Source organism: Saccostrea cucullata, unplaced genomic scaffold, assembly GCF_032062105.1.
Source record: "Saccostrea cucullata isolate Sc308-1 unplaced genomic scaffold, CSIRO_AGI_Scuc_v1 ctg386, whole genome shotgun sequence".
NCBI classification, from domain to species: domain Eukaryota; kingdom Metazoa; phylum Mollusca; class Bivalvia; order Ostreida; family Ostreidae; genus Saccostrea; species Saccostrea cuccullata.
Window position 1 is genome coordinate 113,139 of NW_026928265.1, and position 19,873 is coordinate 133,011.

A 19,873-nucleotide genomic window follows, 5' to 3' on the forward strand; every position below is an offset into this window, starting at 1 on the left:
TAATATAGAACTTAGTAGTCCGGTATACGTTGCTTTCTTGGATACTCAGAAAGCATTTGACACAGTGTGGCGACATGGTCTTATGTACAAGCTACACCGCCTGGGAGTATCTGGTCGGCTTTGGACTCTTATAGACGACTGCCATACGAATACCGCCTGTTATGTTGTGGTAAATAACACAAATTCGAACTGGTTTCCCGTATCTCAAGGAGTTCGTCAACGAGGGGTACTCTCTACATTTCTTTATTTGGTTTTCATAAATGATCTACTTCTAGACATTCAAAATAAATGTCCCAATATGGGTATCTACAACATCACAAGTTCTAATCCTGCCCTTGCAGATGACATTTCCTGTCTAGGATTATATCCTGCAGCAATCCAAAACATTCTTTCCACAGCATATGAATATTCTAAAAGTTGGAGATTCAAGTTCAACCCTGACATGTCTAGTGTTCTTCGATTTTCCAAAACATCTACCAACTATGACGAGTGCCCAGTATGGTTTCTTGGTCCAGACCCTGTGTATTTATCTAACACGTACAACCATTTAGGAATTCTTCTTCAATCCAAACTCATCTATACCGAGAAAATTGAAAATGCACACAGGAAAGGACGACAGGCTTATTTTGCCCTCCAAATACAAGAACATCTTAACCAAGTCACCATATCACGGCTTTACACCAGAATTGTACTCCCTTCGACCTTGTACGGATGTGAACTTTGGTCCAACTTACATCAGAGTGATCTGTAAACCCTTAGCACTTTTCAACAATCTTTTTAATTCGATTTCTAAAAAAATATTCAATTATGGCACGCCACATTCACAAAAATGAGCAAAATATACTAAGTAGTTTCACAGTCGATAAACTAGGTTTAACGGTTGTGTTCTATAGTTTACGGACTGTAAACTAAAGTTAACAACGTTAATCTATATTTTAAATCTATAAACCATAGTTAACGCAATAATTTATGTTTCACAACCGTAAACTATACAGTTTAACACCGAAAACAATCATTTGCGATTGCAAAACATAGATTATCCGATAAATACAGTTTCAAGATTTGTAAACTATAGTTTACAATCTGTTAATTATAGTTAACGGTCTGATAAATATAGTTTCAGGATTTGTGAAACTATGAACTCTTAACTATAGTTTATGATTGTAAACTATAGTTTACACACGAGAATCTATTTTTATCAACAAAATCTATTGTTAACGTTTTATTACAGACAGATAAACTTAGATTAGCGCTCGTAAACTATTGTTAACAACCGTAATCGTTAACTATAGTTTACAGACGATAAACCTAGTTTATCAATTGTGGAACTATGTTTAGCTAATTTTTGTGAATTTGGCTTGCCATATTCAACTATATTAAAGCCATATATGGCGTATGTACAGTGAAAATTAGTAGACTAAAATTATTAGAACTTATTGTTTGTATCATAACTTTATAAAAAGATAGAACTTTTCTGTAAATTACAAAATCTAAGTCAATTACGTTTCAAAGATATCACAATTTGTTTTGGATTTTTTTCCGACTCGGAAGAAAATACAAAAGACTTAAATAACACATTACAGAGAAGATAAAATCGTGTTATTAGTTTTTTGTAAACTATAGTTAACACACAGAAATTTTTATCAACAGCTTGAATTTAAATGTTTTAACTATATTCCTTTACTTAATTTTGCTTTTTTCAGACATATATTTTTTTGATCAGTTACGCCATATATGGCTATAACGAAATTAGAAAGAAAATTAAATTATCCGTTTCCTTCGAGTGCATAATTTCGTACCATTTTCTGTTGACCCCCCCTCCCCCTGGCGGTTTGTTGTATTTACCTTGAAATAATGTCAGAAAGGAGAAATTATAACACTATTAAAAATATTGGCAATGTTTAAAATGTCGGACTACTGGGCCGTCGGACTATCGGACCGTCGGACTACTGGGCTGTCGGACTATCGGACCGTCGGACTACTGGGCTGTCGGACTATAGGACCGTCGGACTACTGGGCTGTCGGACTATAGGACCGTCGGACTACTGGGCTGTCGGACTATAGGACCGTCGGAATACTAGGCTTGAACCGAGCACAACATCACTTCAGAGGATTACGTATATTGCACGTAATGCAATGGCGTCATCTGAAGCATTAGCTATCCCTGAACTGCACAGATTATCTAACGAGACTGTTTTCAGTTGACTACGAATTATTGCAAGAGGATTATTCATGCCATTGTTCCGACCCCACAACATCCCAATTATCGACTTCAAAGATCTTTGATCAATAGAGTAAAACCACAGCATCACTGCTGAACATATTGGTTGCGATAGAAGTCTAGAATGTTTATCTGTGCTTAAGCTTTGTAATGAATGTAAGACATATAACTGTCCAAAGGACGTTAAAAAAGTTGGTGGTGGTAGTGTAGTGATATGGAAAACGGTATTATAAGGAAGAAAGATTGATTTGGTTCAAATTCAATGGACTTGGATGGAAAAAAGGTACTCTAACCATGTGCTACCTACACATGCCCATTCAATTTTGCAGCATCCTAGAGCCGTATAGCAATCTCACAATAAACAGCCAGATACGGCTAGTTTGACACTCCAAAGCAACAGCAACTTGTTTCTGTCACAGTCGTCTAAATCGCTAGATTTAAGCAGATTAAGCAAATTAAGCAGCATTGGACAAAATGGATTGACATGATTTGCCAAAGACAATTGCATCCCCAGACTCTGCAACAGCTGATCAAAGTTCTACATTTGGGGTGGGAGAGTATTCCTATATACATTTTTTATTAAACACATTTGCTTCCATCAGATGCCGTTTGTGGCTATCATTTGTGTCCGGGGAAGGGGGGGGGATACCAGATATTAATCTTTATCATATACTTAGTAGTAAATACACCGATTCTGTACGGTGTGATACGGGTGACGTCACAATACCCCATATCACGGACCGGTCCGAAAAGCCATATCACGTATCGGACCGGCGGGCCGAAAATCCATATCAAACCGGAAGTAACGTTTGTATTAAGTTTAAAAGTTAATTTAGTTGATTTTATTTAAATATTCATATAAAATTATTCTTTAATGACATTTGTGGTCTTAATTTTTTTCCAGTTACCTAAAATTGGCTCTATTAAATTTTAAAGAAAAATGTCACTGACAAGCACAAACATTCTTCAACGACCATATGTGAACTCGCATATTAAGTATTTTAAATATATGATAAATAGAATACTACATACTAAAATCCATATCATATGTCACATCAGCCCTCGGGCCCCATATCAGCCCTCGGGCCTTCGGCCCTCGGGCTGATATGGGGCCACTCGGGCTGATATGACATATGATATGGATTTTAGTATGTAATATTCTCTATTTAATGGCCTTAAACTGTCTATAATTTTAAAATTGTTGAGTAATTATGACATTTAGATAGTATTCCTGTTGCTTACCACATATTTATTTCATCAATACATCATTTTACTACATATATAATCTTTATGTTGAAAGTATCACTAAGATTCTACTATGCGTTTCTTTTATTTTTTTAAGAGTATAGTAATCGGGATGTCCATTGAGTTGTTTACATGTATGATCAAAACATGCATTTTGTCATTGTAATCCTATGCCCAGGAGGCGGGGTATCATTTAGTGAGCTCGGTGCTCACGGTACCTCTAGTTTTAAAATACACGTATCTTAGATTTTAGAATGCAAAAAAAAAAAAAAAAAAATGAATTGGTCCATATTGGACTTTTGGAGTTTTATGAAGAGACTTACTTTTACATTCGACAGCTGACTTTTACATTTTAGTAAATGGAGTTTGTATGTGTTTAAATTGTAAAAGTCAGTCGTCAACTGTAAAAGTAAGTCTCTTCATAAAACTCCTTTGCGAAGACACTGACTTTTACAGATGACGGCTTACTTTTACAACAGGAAAATATACGGTAGCTCTTTTGTGAAGAAATATTGATTTTAATATTTAACAAAAAGATAATTACGGGCTATTTCAAAGATCATATTACGTTGTCGAGAACGAAAACGGCAACATTCCTACCCTCAACACCCTCCCTTCAAGTATTGACTAACGTCTGCCGAGTTTTCCTACCGAAGTTTGTCTTCTTCTTTATTTCATATCTTAAATTATTTAAAATAAAATGATATTTTAACTCTAATAAAGAAAGTATCCAAATAAATTTTATTTTACTGTCAATTATAATTTTTGTTTGATAAATTATTTTAAGCCCCGAATACATAACTCGCACCTCTTGAGATGTTTTCTATTTTCTTTTCTCAATTCTGTACCTCCGTACATGACGCAGGTAAGCTGTCAAACGTAAAAGTAAGTCTTTTCATAAAACTCTAATAATACCACTAATGGACAACCTTATTAGAAACATTCCTTCAGGTACAAGTACGTATAATTCTCTCTCACGTACATGTACAAAATTAATGTACCCACCCCCCTCTTTCTGGTACGTGCACTTTATAACTTTTATCTCTCCTGTCTCCTTTTCCTTCTCCCTCTTTATCCACAGTACCCATTTCTACGGAGGTCGGTTATACTAATTACCACACGATATATAATCCTTTCTTCATTAAATAAATAAATCACAACCCTTGTGTACTAGTATGTCAACTTACCGTATATCTTCGTAAAGGCGGGATCTCGTGCACATTAAATCCCGTTATCGAACACAAGCTGTCAAAACATGTTTTATTAGTATTGATACAGGTAAATTAATGTCCAGGTCTATTTAAATAAAAATCGTGATCTATTAAAAGCATTGGCGTCAGAAGCAAATTGAAAGTGGGGGGCTAAGTGTGAGAGAAATTTTTTTGTACCTCCAAAAAACCCTGATAAGCTAAAAAAAAAAAAAAGGGAAATGTCTGTTACACAAACACGGAAATCCTATTTCCGTGGGGGGAGAGGGGGGGGGGGTTAGGTTCTAACTACAGTACCAAAAATTTTCTTCCACCACCAACTCTTTCCCAAACTTTAATCCCCTAGCCCCCCCCCCCGCCCGGTTCCGACGCCAATGAAAAGGATTATGAAATGATTGGGTATTATATAATTTACATGCAATTTTCTAGTCAAGCTTCTGTAATTCTGCAACTGGCATTGGTGCGGGAAGCAAATTGAAAGTGGGGGCGGGGGGAACTGAAAGGAGGGGGGGGGGGCTTAACCAACAAAAAAGGTAACCTCCAATTTTCAATGCCTCTATTATGTATACATTTGCGAAAAAAGTGGGAGGCTAAGCCCCCCCCCCCCACCCCCGGTTCCGACGCCTATGTCTGGTATAGGATGCATGCATATTAAGTAATCTGTAACTTACTTAAAATCCATCAGAATCATGATCATAAATTATCCTTTTTGTTGAAATGTCTAGAAAACCGGAGTAAATTAATCTTATATTTTACATATATTAGGAGACCAAAGGTCACCATAGCTCAACAAGCATATTGTACATCAGTACGGGAACCAGGGTCCGTGTAACACTTAACAATTCAAATTTCTAAAACGATTTAGAGTTTTGGAATGTTAATATATTACTTCAAATATCTAACTTTCAAAAACTCAAACTGATTTGGTATATTGAAATTTAATATTTTAGTTCAAACACCTAACTTTCAAATTTCTAAAAAGGTTTTAGAATTTGAATATTTTAGATTTTTACCTTAAATGTTCAAAATTCAAATTTCCAAAAACGATTTTTGTATTTTAAACGTTTGACATTTTATTCTATCGTTTGTTTAGAAAGTTTACGCTTAACAATCTAAATTTCGGTAGCATTTTCGTCTTTTGAATATTTAAAATTTACTTCAAACTTCCAACTTTCAAACGCTTTCAACTTTGAGAAATTTAGAATTTTGATATAAAAACTCAACTTTTAAATAGCCAAAACACTTTGTACATTTTGAGTTTTTAGAAGTATACTTCAAATATCCAAAATATCAAATTCCATAACTGGTTTAAATGTTGGATATTAAAGTAAAATTCTATAAACTCAAAGTGTTTACGTTATTTGAAATTAGAACATTTGAATCAAAATTCTAAATTTCTAAAAATCTATAGCGTTTCAAAGTTGGAGTTTAGAAGTTTGAAGCTAATTTCAAATACCCAAAAGGCGAAAAATATTACCGAACTTCAGATTATTAAGTGTAAACTTTCTTAACAAACGGTAGATTAAAATCTCAAAAGTTTAAAATACAAAATTTGTTTTTGGAAATTTGAATTTTGAATATTTAAGGTAAAAATCTAAAAAACTTAAAATTCTAAAACTTGTTTGGATATTTGGAAGTTTAGATTTTTGAAGTGAAATGTTAAATTTCAATATACCAAATCAGTTTGAGTTTTTGAAAAGTTAGATATTTGAACTAATATATTAACATTCCAAAACTCTAAATCGTTTTAGATATTTGAATTGTTAAGTGTTACACGGACCGAACCAGACACCCTATATTGTACATCAGTAGGGGGACCAGATGTTACTTTTCAGCTGTATATTGTACATCAGAAGGGGGACCAGAGGTAACCTTATTTTGTCCATAAATAAGGGACAAGAGGTCACCTTATATTGTGCATCAGTAGGGGTACCCTTTCAACGTTATATTAAGATGATCCCGTGTCCCCAAAACGATGTACAATATAAGGTGTCGTCAGGGCCCCCTCAGGCACGTAGCATCGTTTTTGAAAGAGTGGGGGCAAACAAAAAAAATTACCTTTCCTGTAAAACTTGAAAAGCAAAAAAAGAAAAAAAAAGAAAAAAAAGGGAAATGGATAAAAGAAAAGTTGGCCAAAGTCGAAAATCCTATTTCGTGGGGGAGAGGGGGGGGGGGGGGGGGGGTTAAGAGTTTTTTCAAGACCAACTTCCTTTCACTTCCAATTTCTTTCCATACAATACTACATTTTCCCTCATATCACTATACTGTGGTAAAAAGTGGGGGGGGGGGGGGGCTTCCAACCTTTCCATTGATATATTCAATAATAAAGGTATAGTTGGGAAAAAAAGTTGGGGGGGGGGGGAGTCCCCCCCCCCCTGTTGCTACGTACCTGCCCCCTTTGATGTGCAATAAGGTTACCTACGGTCATCCTATCAATTGAAAATGTAAGGTGACGTGACCTGATCCCTCTTATGATTTTCAATATAAGGTGACCACTGGTCTTCCTATTGAAGTACAATATTACTTTTATATATTGTAAAGGTATAAAGGTGACCTCAGATATTTTTAATGATGAACAATACATGCTTACCAAAAGTCCTCCTAATTACCATCACGTTTCTGCTAATATGTACACGTGTATTAGAAAATAGATCTGTTTAAGGTTATATAAATAGGAATATTTTTGAGCAAGACACGTACAGAAAACTGTCAATTACATGCATTATATTAAATTCAACCAATATATAAGGTGACCTTAGGTTTCCGTATTGATATCAATGAAATTATCTTTGTGGCTTTAATGCTAGAAGAGTTCCTAAAATGTTTTATTACAACTTATGACGAACTTATGACAAACTATTTGCAGGGGACCCGAGGTCCTCGTTTAGCTTGTGTTTGTCCTTCTGCATTGAATGCACACTCGGTACACCTCGGCCAATTCGTACCTTCAAAAATCAGCCGAGTTTTGCCGAATGATTACTCAGAAAATACGCAAGATCGATCATTGATGTATTCATGAGGAAAGATAAGTAAAATCTATTAGTAAAACTCGTTGCTAAACAGTCGTTGAACCAGATGAATCAATTCATGAGAGGAGCTAATCCTTTTTTAACTAAGCATACTCTTTTCATTAAATTTTCATTGACAATAGTCACATTTTAAAGCTGATAAAATAAATTCTAAGCTTTCCTTATTTGAAAATTTATTTACTATTTAGAGCTCTATCCTTTTTAATACCTCATACATATGGCACAAAATTGTTCGAACATTCGATTGTTTGTCAAAATAATGAAAAAAGAGAACAATATTTTTTTTTATATTACATTCAAGTACGTGCAATATGACCACGTACATGTATTTAAAATAACAAAATGCAGTTTTTCCCATATTCAAAGAGGGTGATTTTTTCATCTCAAGTGAGCAGTTCAGTCACGCTCGCTCGCAGGAGAGAGAAAGAGTAAGTCGGGGAAATATATATTTTTCCCGATTTTGTCGCAACAACGCTGAAAACGGAAAATTAAACGGAAACGTATTTGTAATAACATAAGTAGAAAGATTAAAAATGGCTTGCGATGGGTAAGGCAATTACATTTTTTACCTAATTAAGTTTTAGTTTGTTTTAAAAGAGAACAAAAGGTCAGTGATTTAAAGCTTTAAAATGTGACTATTGTCAATGAAAATTTAATGAAAAGAGTATGCTTATTAACCATCTAGGTTTTTAATGTATGACATTCCAGTCTCTTATTGGTGTTAAGAAAGTTTCCTTATTGCACCTCCTACTTTATTTTTTAATCGAACACATATTTTGTCATTGTCTTATACCTCTTGGTAAAATGAAATGATACTTTCACAGATTCTTTGTTACATAATACTAGTATCATTCTCCTTTCTTGCTTATCTGATATCAATGTTGGGTTTTCCTGAGCAAAAGATGCACATTTGCCATTATAAATAATTTGGAAGGAAGGTGTATCATTTATTTGAGGTCATTGCGCACAGTGCCTTTAGTTTTATTGATATAGATTATATATTAGTATATTATTTACCAGTCCTGCTAAATGCTGCACAGGGTTTATGTGGAATGATGATTCAAAGTCATGTGAACGTATGTAAAATCAAGTTTATATATTACTTTTCTATTTGAATTTTTTTTTGGATTTAAACAAAACGTCAACACATTTAATGATTGAAGATCCATCATTAACGTATGCTTTAGATTTTTGTTGTATGTTATACACGCAAAATTTTGGCACACAATTTTAGAATGCAGTCCAGGGTACGTTGGAATCAACTGTTCTGACCCTTGTCTTTATCCAAATTATGGCATCGAATGTCAGATGTTGTGTACCTGCTCACAGCCTGCTTGTAATCCATCCTTTGGATGTGGTAAGCATCAAAAAACTTTTTCAAAAGCATGACTAATAACTGAAAGATCGATTTTCTTAATTTTTATCCAGCTTTTTCAGTAGATTCTTAGAGATTCGCTCCGTAGCTTTTCAGAAGTCTGCATAAAGAGTACCTTTGTACAGTGAAATGTTTTATGCTGGTTTTAAATTAAATTTATTAAACTGTCAAAAGAATGGAGGCGTACAAGGCGAGGACAATCCCCCGCTCTGAAAAAAGACTTCTCTCATTCTAAAAGTTAGTAGTATTTTTTCAAAATATTATGGTTTATATCATTTATTCACATCAAATTCTGTATTTCATTGTTTTAATAATTTATTAATAATTTATTTTTCACTCATGTTTTTAAGACATTTGAAAACAAAAAAGAAAACGCTTCACGTATGATTCGAACTCTCTCCATAGCGTAGGTTGGGTCCAAGACCAACCGGTTTAACGAATACGCTACGAAGTATATGCATTATTGATGTCTTTTAGTGTGATTTAAATGAACGGGTTTGTTGAAGCGTAAATTTTATCAGAAAAGTTCGATTTTCATGTAGAATGGGTTCAGTACGGAAGCCCTGGAGGGACATTGACTTACTTGTTATGACTTAGTCAATGTCCCTCCAGGGCTTCCGTAGTTCAGATTCCATTTTTTGGACAAATGAAATAGATTTCGCATTTAGATTTTTATCATCTAAGCGTTCACGAAGAATTGAGACTTGACCCATTCATGTTCAAAATTCGTTTTTTATAGCTCTTTTAAACCCATTTTCCACTAAATATGCTTAACTGTCAATTTTGAAATAAAGATTATAAAATGATAAGTCGTTCAGTAAAATTAAATAATAGAATATTTTGAAGATGACATTACTGAGAACATGATTTTAGAAAAATATAACATTTCTGTGAATTTTGAAAATTGAGAAACATTTTATCTCAGAGCGGGGGATTGTACACGCCTTATACGCCCTCTTTCTTTATCATTTTATTTGGCAAATATATCATGGAAGTCATTGAAAAAAAAACTTAATTTAGAATTTTAACTATTTTACATATACTTATATATCTAAAAACAAACATCACAGTCAGATTCCTACTTTTTATTTCATTTTCTGAATATACATATGTATAAAGTAGCTTAAACCATTCTGCTTCAATTCAGAAAAATATCAATACTGTCATGATTTGCTATTAAATTTTTTACACCAGAAATATGAAACGGTCAATAATTATTTGGATACAAATTTAAAAACTTTGAAAATTGAATTATTTATTAGACCTTATTACAATGCAAAAAGGTCATATTAATTGCCCTATAGTGCTAAAAGAAGCACACAGGTTCCTCTTTTATTGTTTTATGTAAACTTCAATGAGCTATATGTCTAAAAATAAATTGGACAAATTTTTTTTAAATACTTTTGATACCAGGAACCAGCCTCTTTTAAATAAACATTATTAACTAATACATTGTTATATCATAAACAACTACATGAATTGTGGCTTTGATATTGAAAACTAAAAAAAGAAACTGTTTTCCCGCTAGCATGTACATGTAGAAGTATCTAGTAATTTTTCCCCGATTTTAATTCCTCTTTAATTTACACAATAAAAATATACTTGAAATTTGAATTAATTTGAATTTGCACATCTTATGACCTGGAAAAGCTTGCATCTTCAAATAATTTATTGTTACTCTGTAACATATATTTTCCGGTAATTTTTTTTATTTTGATAAAAAACATTATATAATTTATTGAGCCATCATCGTTTTTTTAATCTGATTTTTTCTGCAATTCCACATCATCTGTTTATTCACGTGAACAACATACATGTAGCTGTTTAAACGTAAAACCTGATAAAACAAGAAAATTCAAAGATTTGTGGTCTCTTGCTTTCGGTGTCTTTGTGGGTGTGATGTCTTTCTTTATGGCATATTGTGTCAAATATGAACGCCTTATCAAAAATGTCTTTTAGAAATTATCACCGAAGTTGTTTTTTTCTAAAATATAATGTCAATCGTGAAGGTAAAGGGGACAGAAATCATAGCATGCTCGAAAATATCTTTCACAGAAATATCTTGAAATGCATATATCAAATTTGAAAGCCCTATCTCTTCCCAATCAACAGTTATTAATCAAGGTAAAGGGGTCAGAAATCATAGCATGCTAAAAAATATCTTTCACAGAAATATCTTGAAATGCATATATCAAATTTGAAAGCCCTATCTCTTCCCAATCAACAGTTATTAATCAAGGTACAAGATCTATTTGTGAGACAAAGATGACCCATCACTTTTTTAAAGGCAAATTAAATATCTTGGTACCCAAAGCAGGGTCTTCTCCCAAGAAATACGATTGTGAAATATGAAAGCCCAAGCCCCATCTGCTCAAAAGTTTGAAAACTCCCATGTCTAAGGGCCAAAGCTGTTTTTTTTATTTTTATTAAAGGTCTTGTCACAAGTAAAACATATATGAAGTATGAAAGCCTTTACCCTTACCAATCAAATGTTATTTCCAAGGCTAAATTTAAAAAAAAAGTATACTAAGTTCAATCTCAAAGGTAAAGGCCAAAGGTTCAAAGCATATGATATCCAATGGAAGTCTTGTTACCAGGATTAGATATGTAAAGTATGAAACCATAGACCTTGACCTTCGAAAGTTATGTTCAAGGTTTCTCTTTAAAAAGTAGGTCAAACGCCAAGTTCAAAGAATTAAATTCTTGGTATCCGGTAAAAGGCCTTATCACAAGAATTATATTTGTAAAGTATGACTTCCCAAGCCCTTACCCTTCAAAAGTTATGAAACTTTTTTTATAAGTACAGGAATATCCAAGATCAAAAGGTCAAAGTTGTTTGTATCCAATAAAAGGTCTTGCTACAAAGGATACATATTTGAAATATGAAAGTCCTAGTATCTATCGTTCAAAAGGAATGGCCAAAGTAAAATTCTGTAATTTTTGTGTAAAAGTGGGTCAGACTTCAAGGTCAAGGTAAGATTTGTTGATACCCCAAAAAGGTCTTTTAACAAGGAATACGCATAGTGAATATGAAAGTCATAGCTCCACTAACATAAACATTATATGTGGGCAAAGAACTAGACGGAAAGACAGAAGAATGAAAATTATGTCTTCTCACTTTCTCGAAAGTTGTGGACAATAAATCTGTTTACCAGTCGCTCTCAGGACATTAAACCTTAACCTTTGCTCATTCTTTTCTTATTTGTAAACCTTTGTACAAATAAGCAAACAAACAAAACACTCTAATTCATGAATATGTTTCAGATGATACAAGTCCAAAGATCGGAAATACAGTGGGAATCAGTGACATTAGTAAAACGACCAAACAGACAACAGATCGTGTAATAGATCTAAATGGATCATTGAAAACAAACGAATCCTTTTCTATCAGTAGGGAATTGTTTGCCGGCATTTTGGCATCAGCATTAACTATTATTATTGGTATTTCATTATTGCTGATTTTTTTGTTCATTCGAAAACTACTTCTTTTAATAACAAATCGTGACCAAAACGCTGTCAATGAGGAGAACCATTTTTATGAAGAAGTTGCTTTAGAGAGACAAAATGCAAGCTATCAGGGTTTACATCTACCAACTCCAAGCATCTGTATTCCTATTCAAGATGGACAAATACATTTGACAAAATGTAATTCTCACTGCAAAATCGAGATCAATATAAAAACTGACTTACTTGATAAGGCTCTTCAAAACAACCCTGCAGAAACATACCTTGACTTTAACAACATCATTGAAAATAAATATCGAAACAGCACACTTCTTAGCAAAAGACATTCAATCTAAAGAATTTTAAATACATTTATATCTTCAGAAAAAAATCGAAAAGTTCACATTTCTTTAAATGTCAAGGGAATACTCTTAAAAGAACAAGTATAGAGCTAAAAGATATGTACTTGTAGACATCTTATTCCATCTATAAAAAATTAAAAGTTTGATTGCAATTTCTCTACCGACCGACAAAAGCTGTCTCGACTCAATTATTTTCATTGATTTCGTGTATCCTGAAAAATAGATTTTGAAAATTCAGCATTGATTTTTAAATTTCCTTTGAAAAAAATCTCATCTACCTAGCGACAAAAATTAATCATCCTGTATCGGTAGTGCTCTAACGAAAGCTAAAGGGGTCAACTGAAGATATATAATATGTATACTATACATGACAATGTTTTTCAAGGTTTTGATTTCTTAATTTGTCTGCTGGTTGATCCCCCTTTTTTCTATTGTATATTATTTACAATGACATTATGGTGCTGAGGGTCAGATTGTGCAATATTGTGATAAAGATATGTATTATTTTATATTTAATTCCCCTTTCCTGACCCCCTTTCTTGTATTGTAAATATGTTTTACTACTTTTACGTCATTTACTTCAATAAATGACATTTTTCACTTCAATGATGGTGTATGTTTTTGCCTGCTTTAGCCAAAAAAAAAGCTCAGTTGTCTGGCAGGAAAACAAAAGAACATAAAGCTATAGTTTACTATAATAAATCAAAGTTACAAAGTTTTCATTATAGTAAATCAAAGGAATTTTCATTATAGTTAATCAAGTTCTAGGGTTTTTTGTCATAAGTTAAAACAGCAAAGCTATGATTGTTTCCTTTTATTTGACTGTTTTAATTAAGGAGGTTGATATGTGGATAGTTGCGCTGTTTTTTGTTGTACATCTTAATTTGAATATATACACAGTTATTAATTCAGATGTAGTATTTACATTGAAAAAAAAAGCCGGGTTGATTAAATACGATCAAGAAAATATTTTGATCCAAAATGATGCATATAATTTTGATAGTATATTGTTTTCATATATAAGACTTACGTTGCAGGTGCATAACATTAAATGTAAATAAATGTAGCTGTGAGTTGGGTTCACAACGGTACATGGAAAGGGAAATGAACGAACTCGAGATGTTCTACAAATTAGTTTTTATATCATAAATGATTTTTCATTGGCAATTGTACATAATTAAATTGAAATAAATATTGCTTATTTATCAGCACCAGAGACAATTTTTACATTAGAATGTATGTCTTGTTCATTAGCTTTTTTGGGGACGGGTCGGGTTTTTGAAAAGTTTTCTGTAGCTTTAATGAATCTTAAACTTGATAAATCAAACCATGTACAAATTGTAAACCAAAACACATAATTTTTCGGGATTTATACCATTACGCTTTTAAAGTTCTAACTATAGTCAACCAAAGTTTCAAAATTTTCACCATAGTAAATCATGATAGTTCCAAAAAGTTTTCATAGAAGTAAGTCAATATTCCAAAGTTTTCACTATAGAAAATAAGTTTCAAAGTTTTTTCCCCAATTGTAACATGTAATCAAAGTTCAAAAGTTTTCTCTATGGTGAATACAAGTTCCAATAGGTTTAACGATACATGCATTAAATATTACAAAGTTTTTACTACATGTATTTTACTGTAGTTAATCGAAGTTTTTAAGTTTTAACTACAATGAATCGAAGTTCCGAAATGTTTGGTTTGATACTACAGTTAATTACGGTAAACTATAGTTAGCTATTGTATTTTTTAAAATCAGGATAGTGTAATCAAACCTCATATGTTGATGAATACTGATGAAGGTTATTCATCTACATCAACATCTTTTGACCTCGCATTTTCCTTTGACCTTGACTTCAATTTTCTTTGCGTAAGTGTAAAGTTTACCATAGCAAAAATACTAATTGTAAGCTATAGTTAAGAATAGTTTGCTAAAGTAAATCAAAGATGCAACGTTTTCAGCAGAGTTAATCAAAAGTTTTTTAAAGTTTTCACTTTAGTACATGTAAATCAAAGTTCCAAAGTTTTCACTATAGTAAATCAGAATTCCAGTGAAATAAACCCAGTTTAAAAGTTTTCACTATAGCTATAGTAAATCAAAGTTCCAAATTTTTCACTCAAGTAAATCAAAGTTGAAAAGTTTTCACTGTAATAAATCAAATTTTCAATTTTTTTTACCATAGTACATGAAAGTTCAAAAGTTGTCACTATAGTAAATCAAGGTTCCGAAGTTTTAACTATTAGTAAATCAAACTTCCAAAGTTTTTACTGATATTAATCAAAGTTTTGAAGTTTTTTGATTACTTTAATAACTTATTGTATTTTTATTTCAGTTTTTAATGAATTGATTGTTTTAAATTAAGAGATTGATGTTGAGTTAGCTGCGGCTGGTTTTTGTGTTAATCTTTATATTAATAAACAAAATTATTAATTGAAATATGAAATATATATTTAACGGTCGAAAAAAAGTGTCGGTTGAAGTTGACAAAGCATATATTTTGATTCTGAATGACACGAATTTAATTTTATAGCAATTTTTTTTTCTCCACTAATAAGATTTACTCTTAATCTGCACAACATTAAAATTTTATAGATTAGAATTGAAATTGCTTATTTATTGGCGAGAGAGACAATTGTTACATTATATTTCATTATTTTGTACATTATTCTTTGATGGGACAGGTCAGGTTTTTAAAATGATCTCTGAAGCTTTAATGAATTTTAACATTGAAATTATGAAATATAGAGAATGGGTTGCTTAAACAAAAATCAAAGGCTATTACGAGATATAATACTGAATCAAAGTTTTCACTATAGTAAATCAAAGTTCTAAAGCTTTTCTATAGAAAAAAAAAATTTCGAAGACTTTCTTTGTTTAATCAAAGTACTAAAGTTTTCACTATAGTGAATTCAACTTCAAAAAGTTTAGATGATGCATGTATTAATTAAAAATTACAAAGTATTTTCTATTTTACTGTAGTTTATCAAAGCTCTAAAGATATATAAGGAATTGAAGTTCCAAATTGTATAATTTGGTACTACAGTTAATAATGCTAAAGTCAAGTAAGCTACAGTATTTTTTAGGGATAGGCAAGCAAACATTATCTAAAGTTAAACTTAAAAATAAGATCTAAAGGAAAATAAAATTAAACTTTTTGCCATGTCTTCTGTGTTGTCATTTTCCATTGTAATGATTACTTCTGTGAAACAATGGACAAGGCAAAAAAGAAGAATTTTGATCGATGTTCATTAAACATAAAAAAGTACAAGACCAAATTATGGACCTCTGGAACTTTAGGTGGATCCTATCAAGTTTCTAGGAGGAGAAGGAAAGAACATACCCTACTGGGTGGTAACAATCGTTTTAGCCCCTATTGATTGGGAATAATTTAAACATTTACGATCTAACTATGTGTTTGAAATAAGGAAAATGTCCTAATTTATGATTCAATTTTGAATCACGAAAAGATGTTGAATCTTTATATAGTGATAACTCTACCTGTTTCAACATAACATTTTCCAGAAGTTTGAGTCTTTTTCAAAGCATTTGTTAAAATAGAAATCTTCAAGAGATCTATGCAAACTATATCTTGACGAGTGATATTCTCATAACCTTGAACTTACTTAACGTATTCTTAGGGTATTCATTATCTAAGTTTTTAATTTAGCTTTTTCAAGAAATGTATGTATATGCATTATATCACCTTGAAGACTTAAGTAAGAGTGAGATATATTTTGAAGAGTCCCTACAATGTACCTATTAGTATGACAGAACAAGCTTGACTTGTAATTAAAACAAGGTGTGTTTGCATTCGATATCAAAAACCTTGGTCGGATTTGTTTTTGAGATCATTTCAAAATACTTTTTCTTATACTACATGTAATATATATATATTTTTAAAAATGGTCCAAGCAAACAGAGGTTTGTCATAATTGAGATTCTGATGACAATAACGCCATATCACACGTATATTCATATTATATACAGTACTGAATTATATTCTGCTGTTCATGAAAAGCATATTAAAAAAAATCCAAAGACAGCATCTCTCCAAATTTGATTTTTTTAAATCCCAATCTTACACCCAGGGTTATTGAACCTATTAAATTAGGTCAACATGTGTGGCGGTTTAGACATAAACAACCAGGTTACAATTTGTTAGCCCATGGGATCTTGAAGTGAGGTATTTCAAAATCTAATTTTTCTCTATTTCATTAACGATTACAAGAAGCACACTCGAGACTTTGGCTTTGCTGAGCTTAGCGTAGTGAAAGAACTATATGCGGTATTAACCAACATTTGCCCCCCAAAATCAAACTTTGATGGAGTAATATTTAATTAAGTCCTTAAACAGGGGAGTATATGCTGACTTCAAAGCACTGAATAATTTCATAAGTAATGACGTCATATGTACGTAATGATGTCACAAATATGACGTAAAATTCAGTTTTTTATGAATTTTGCAGAAAAATGTACATATTTCGTCGATATTTTAAATAAAAGTCACCGAGCGCATGTGTGTTCAGGATTAATATTTTGATATAATGTGTAGAATGATAATATCAATGAAATATGTCAATATTGTTCCTGAACACACATGCGCTCTATAAATTCTAAAGCTTAAATTGTTGAAATTTTGTCCATTTTGTCCTCTTTCTGAAAAAGGATATAAAATCGGACTAGGTTGTGACGTCATAAAAACAGAAATTGTGAATACACTGCTCTGGAACTGTAATATTTTCTGTAAACTTATATTTCTCGTACAATTTATTGAATTCAGCACATTTCAGGAAGTTTTCAAAATTTGACTTTTGTGGGGGCAAACATATGCAATATACCGCATATAGTTCTTTTCTACATGATTTCTAGTATATAGAGGATATTCAATGTTTTGTAGTTGAATATGGAATTTATTTCACGCGTGGGACAGGATTTTTGATATTTTTCACGAGTGCGAAGCACGAGTGAAATTTTTTTTATAAATCCTGTCTCAGGAGTGAAATAAATTTTATATTCAACTACAAAACATTTTGTATTCATGTTCATATTCATTTTTGTATTCATTCATGTTAACATGAATTAAGCAACTTATTTTTGGTAATTTTGACAGTTTTTTTTGCTGTCAGAATGGTTTTTTTTATATCCACCTATCTTATATTATGTCAATTAAGATTTTTTAAATTGAAATCTTCGTTATGGGAAGGAAAATCGAAAGTTTTCCCGCACTTCTGATTTTCGTCACACTGTGACAGGATATCATTTTGATATCCTTTCACACTGTGACAGGATATCATTTTTATTCAATGAATAAATTACAGTATTTCACTGGTAAAAATATAATAAATCATGTTATCTTCAAGTTGTGGTTGTAAGCACATCACTTAAAATGTCTTGTCAATTTTCTTCAGAGCAAATTGCCATAGAATAATTCGGTAAAGAAAAATATGCATTGCTTTTCAAATTTGTCATATCAACGAAGCAAAAATGATGACATGTACGTTTAAATAGGCCAGTCATACAATATAATCAATTTTCTGTTTCTGTCGTTTTGCATTGCGTCAGAATCTTTGTTCGACAGATATTTCCAGCTTAAACAAGTCGACCCCCTACCCTCTGTGATTGGCCAACTCATATCAACAACATTGACACGGAAATAGTCTGTTACACGAGCAGTCCATCAGGGTTAGAAAAAACTTTCCAGTCGTTAAGCTTACGGTTAGGATGCATGTACTATTTTCCTTGAGCTTAGCTGTCATCATAGGCTGTTAAGTAAGAAAATATGCACACTTACATGTAACTGAAATTGATCATAGTTACTAGTAATTGTAAAATCTGATGTATTAGTCTGATTGCGTATTCATCAATTATCTGCAAAGCACACTGAATAGTGATCATTCACTCTAAATCAACCAATCGTACAATAAATTCATGCTACAGTACAGAAGTTCCACTATCCATTGATAATCCGACTTAACTCAATATGAGTTAAGTCCCGTTATGGAGACAAATTTAGATATAAAGCCCAGGAAAGATAACTCTCACTCAAATGCACTGACTTCATTTAGCCAAACGTCAGAAACATGACCATAATCAGGGCAAACAGATCAAGGACTAAGCGCCCATCCATATTACCCGTCGTGAGAATTACTACATTAATGTGACATATCCAAGTATTAACATCCCAAAGACGATATTAACCACTTGTGCAACCCTCGCAGTAGATGTGCTATCTACTTATAATAACCTGCAGGCATCATGTGTACCTCTTGCATCTTCTACGACTTTACTTCTCCAGTCACTACGGCAACCAGTGCAATTCAGTCAGCTATGACTGACTGAGAATGAAACCATATACAGATCAACTTCATATACCATATTTTTGAACTCTTGTTTGTGAACAACATGACCTCAGTGTATTAATACATTGGTGAATTTGAACCCAACTTCTCGTTGTTACTAAAACCAACGTTTACAAATGGTGCCCATGTACCTCGGACATCACAAATAGCCACCATGCAATGACATATCAGGGGGCGGGAAGTGATCACGTGCCTGCTGGATTCAATTTTGCAATTCACAGGTAGGTTGACGTCAATACCTTGTGTTATTGACGCTATGATGTACTGAGGCTCTTAAAGAAAGGGGGTAATAAAAATGTTATTGAAGAAAAAGTAACATACACTCATGAAATCTAAAATATTGAAATTTGAGAATATCTTCATTATTTTTATCATGTTTTCATATGAATCCCTTGTTTTACCGCCATATTTTATAGTACTCTATAAAACAGAAAAATTCGTTAATTGTTGGCATTTTGAGACGCCCTCTCTGGTAACAATACGGTAGAATTTTGCGTTTCTTACAAATATTGTTTAATATAGTATTACTTATCAAATATTTGAACAGAGTTTGAACAAAAAGACTATTGTCTATCTAGGTTGACGTCGTTGCAGTGTGTTTTTGACGTAATGATAATCTGTAGCTCTTAAAG

At 32.3% G+C, this 19,873-nt stretch overlaps 2 protein-coding genes across 2 annotated transcripts in view; one reads left to right on the forward strand and one right to left on the reverse strand.

The window, feature by feature from the left end:
- The window catches only part of LOC134276984 (uncharacterized), a 42,393-nt gene extending 37,682 nt beyond the window's left edge, over positions 1-4,711 (reverse strand). The window contains exon 1 of the mRNA XM_062759268.1: positions 4,654-4,711. The gene's annotated coding sequence lies outside the window, so the exon portion shown is untranslated. The remainder of the gene's footprint in view (positions 1-4,653) is intronic.
- Positions 1,907-13,929, forward strand: LOC134276994 (scavenger receptor class F member 1-like). Its single transcript, XM_062759277.1, has 5 exons — positions 1,907-2,004; positions 8,724-8,779; positions 8,938-9,060; positions 12,343-12,468; positions 13,922-13,929. Exons 1-5 carry the CDS (start codon positions 1,907-1,909, stop codon positions 13,927-13,929), a joined length of 411 nt encoding a protein of 136 aa, XP_062615261.1.
- The last annotated feature ends 5,944 nt before the right edge of the window (positions 13,930-19,873 follow it).

Excerpts from the sequence above, each read along its gene's own strand:
- LOC134276994 (XM_062759277.1), top strand. The coding sequence starts at position 1,907 with ATGTCGGACTACTGGGCCGTCGGACTATCGGACCGTCGGACTACTGGG. Across the intron at positions 2,005-8,723 it reads GGCTGTCGGACTATAGGACC|TCCTGCTAAATGCTGCACAG; the intron begins GTCGGACTACTG and ends ATTATTTACCAG. Across the intron at positions 9,061-12,342 it reads TAATCCATCCTTTGGATGTG|ATGATACAAGTCCAAAGATC; the intron begins GTAAGCATCAAA and ends AATATGTTTCAG.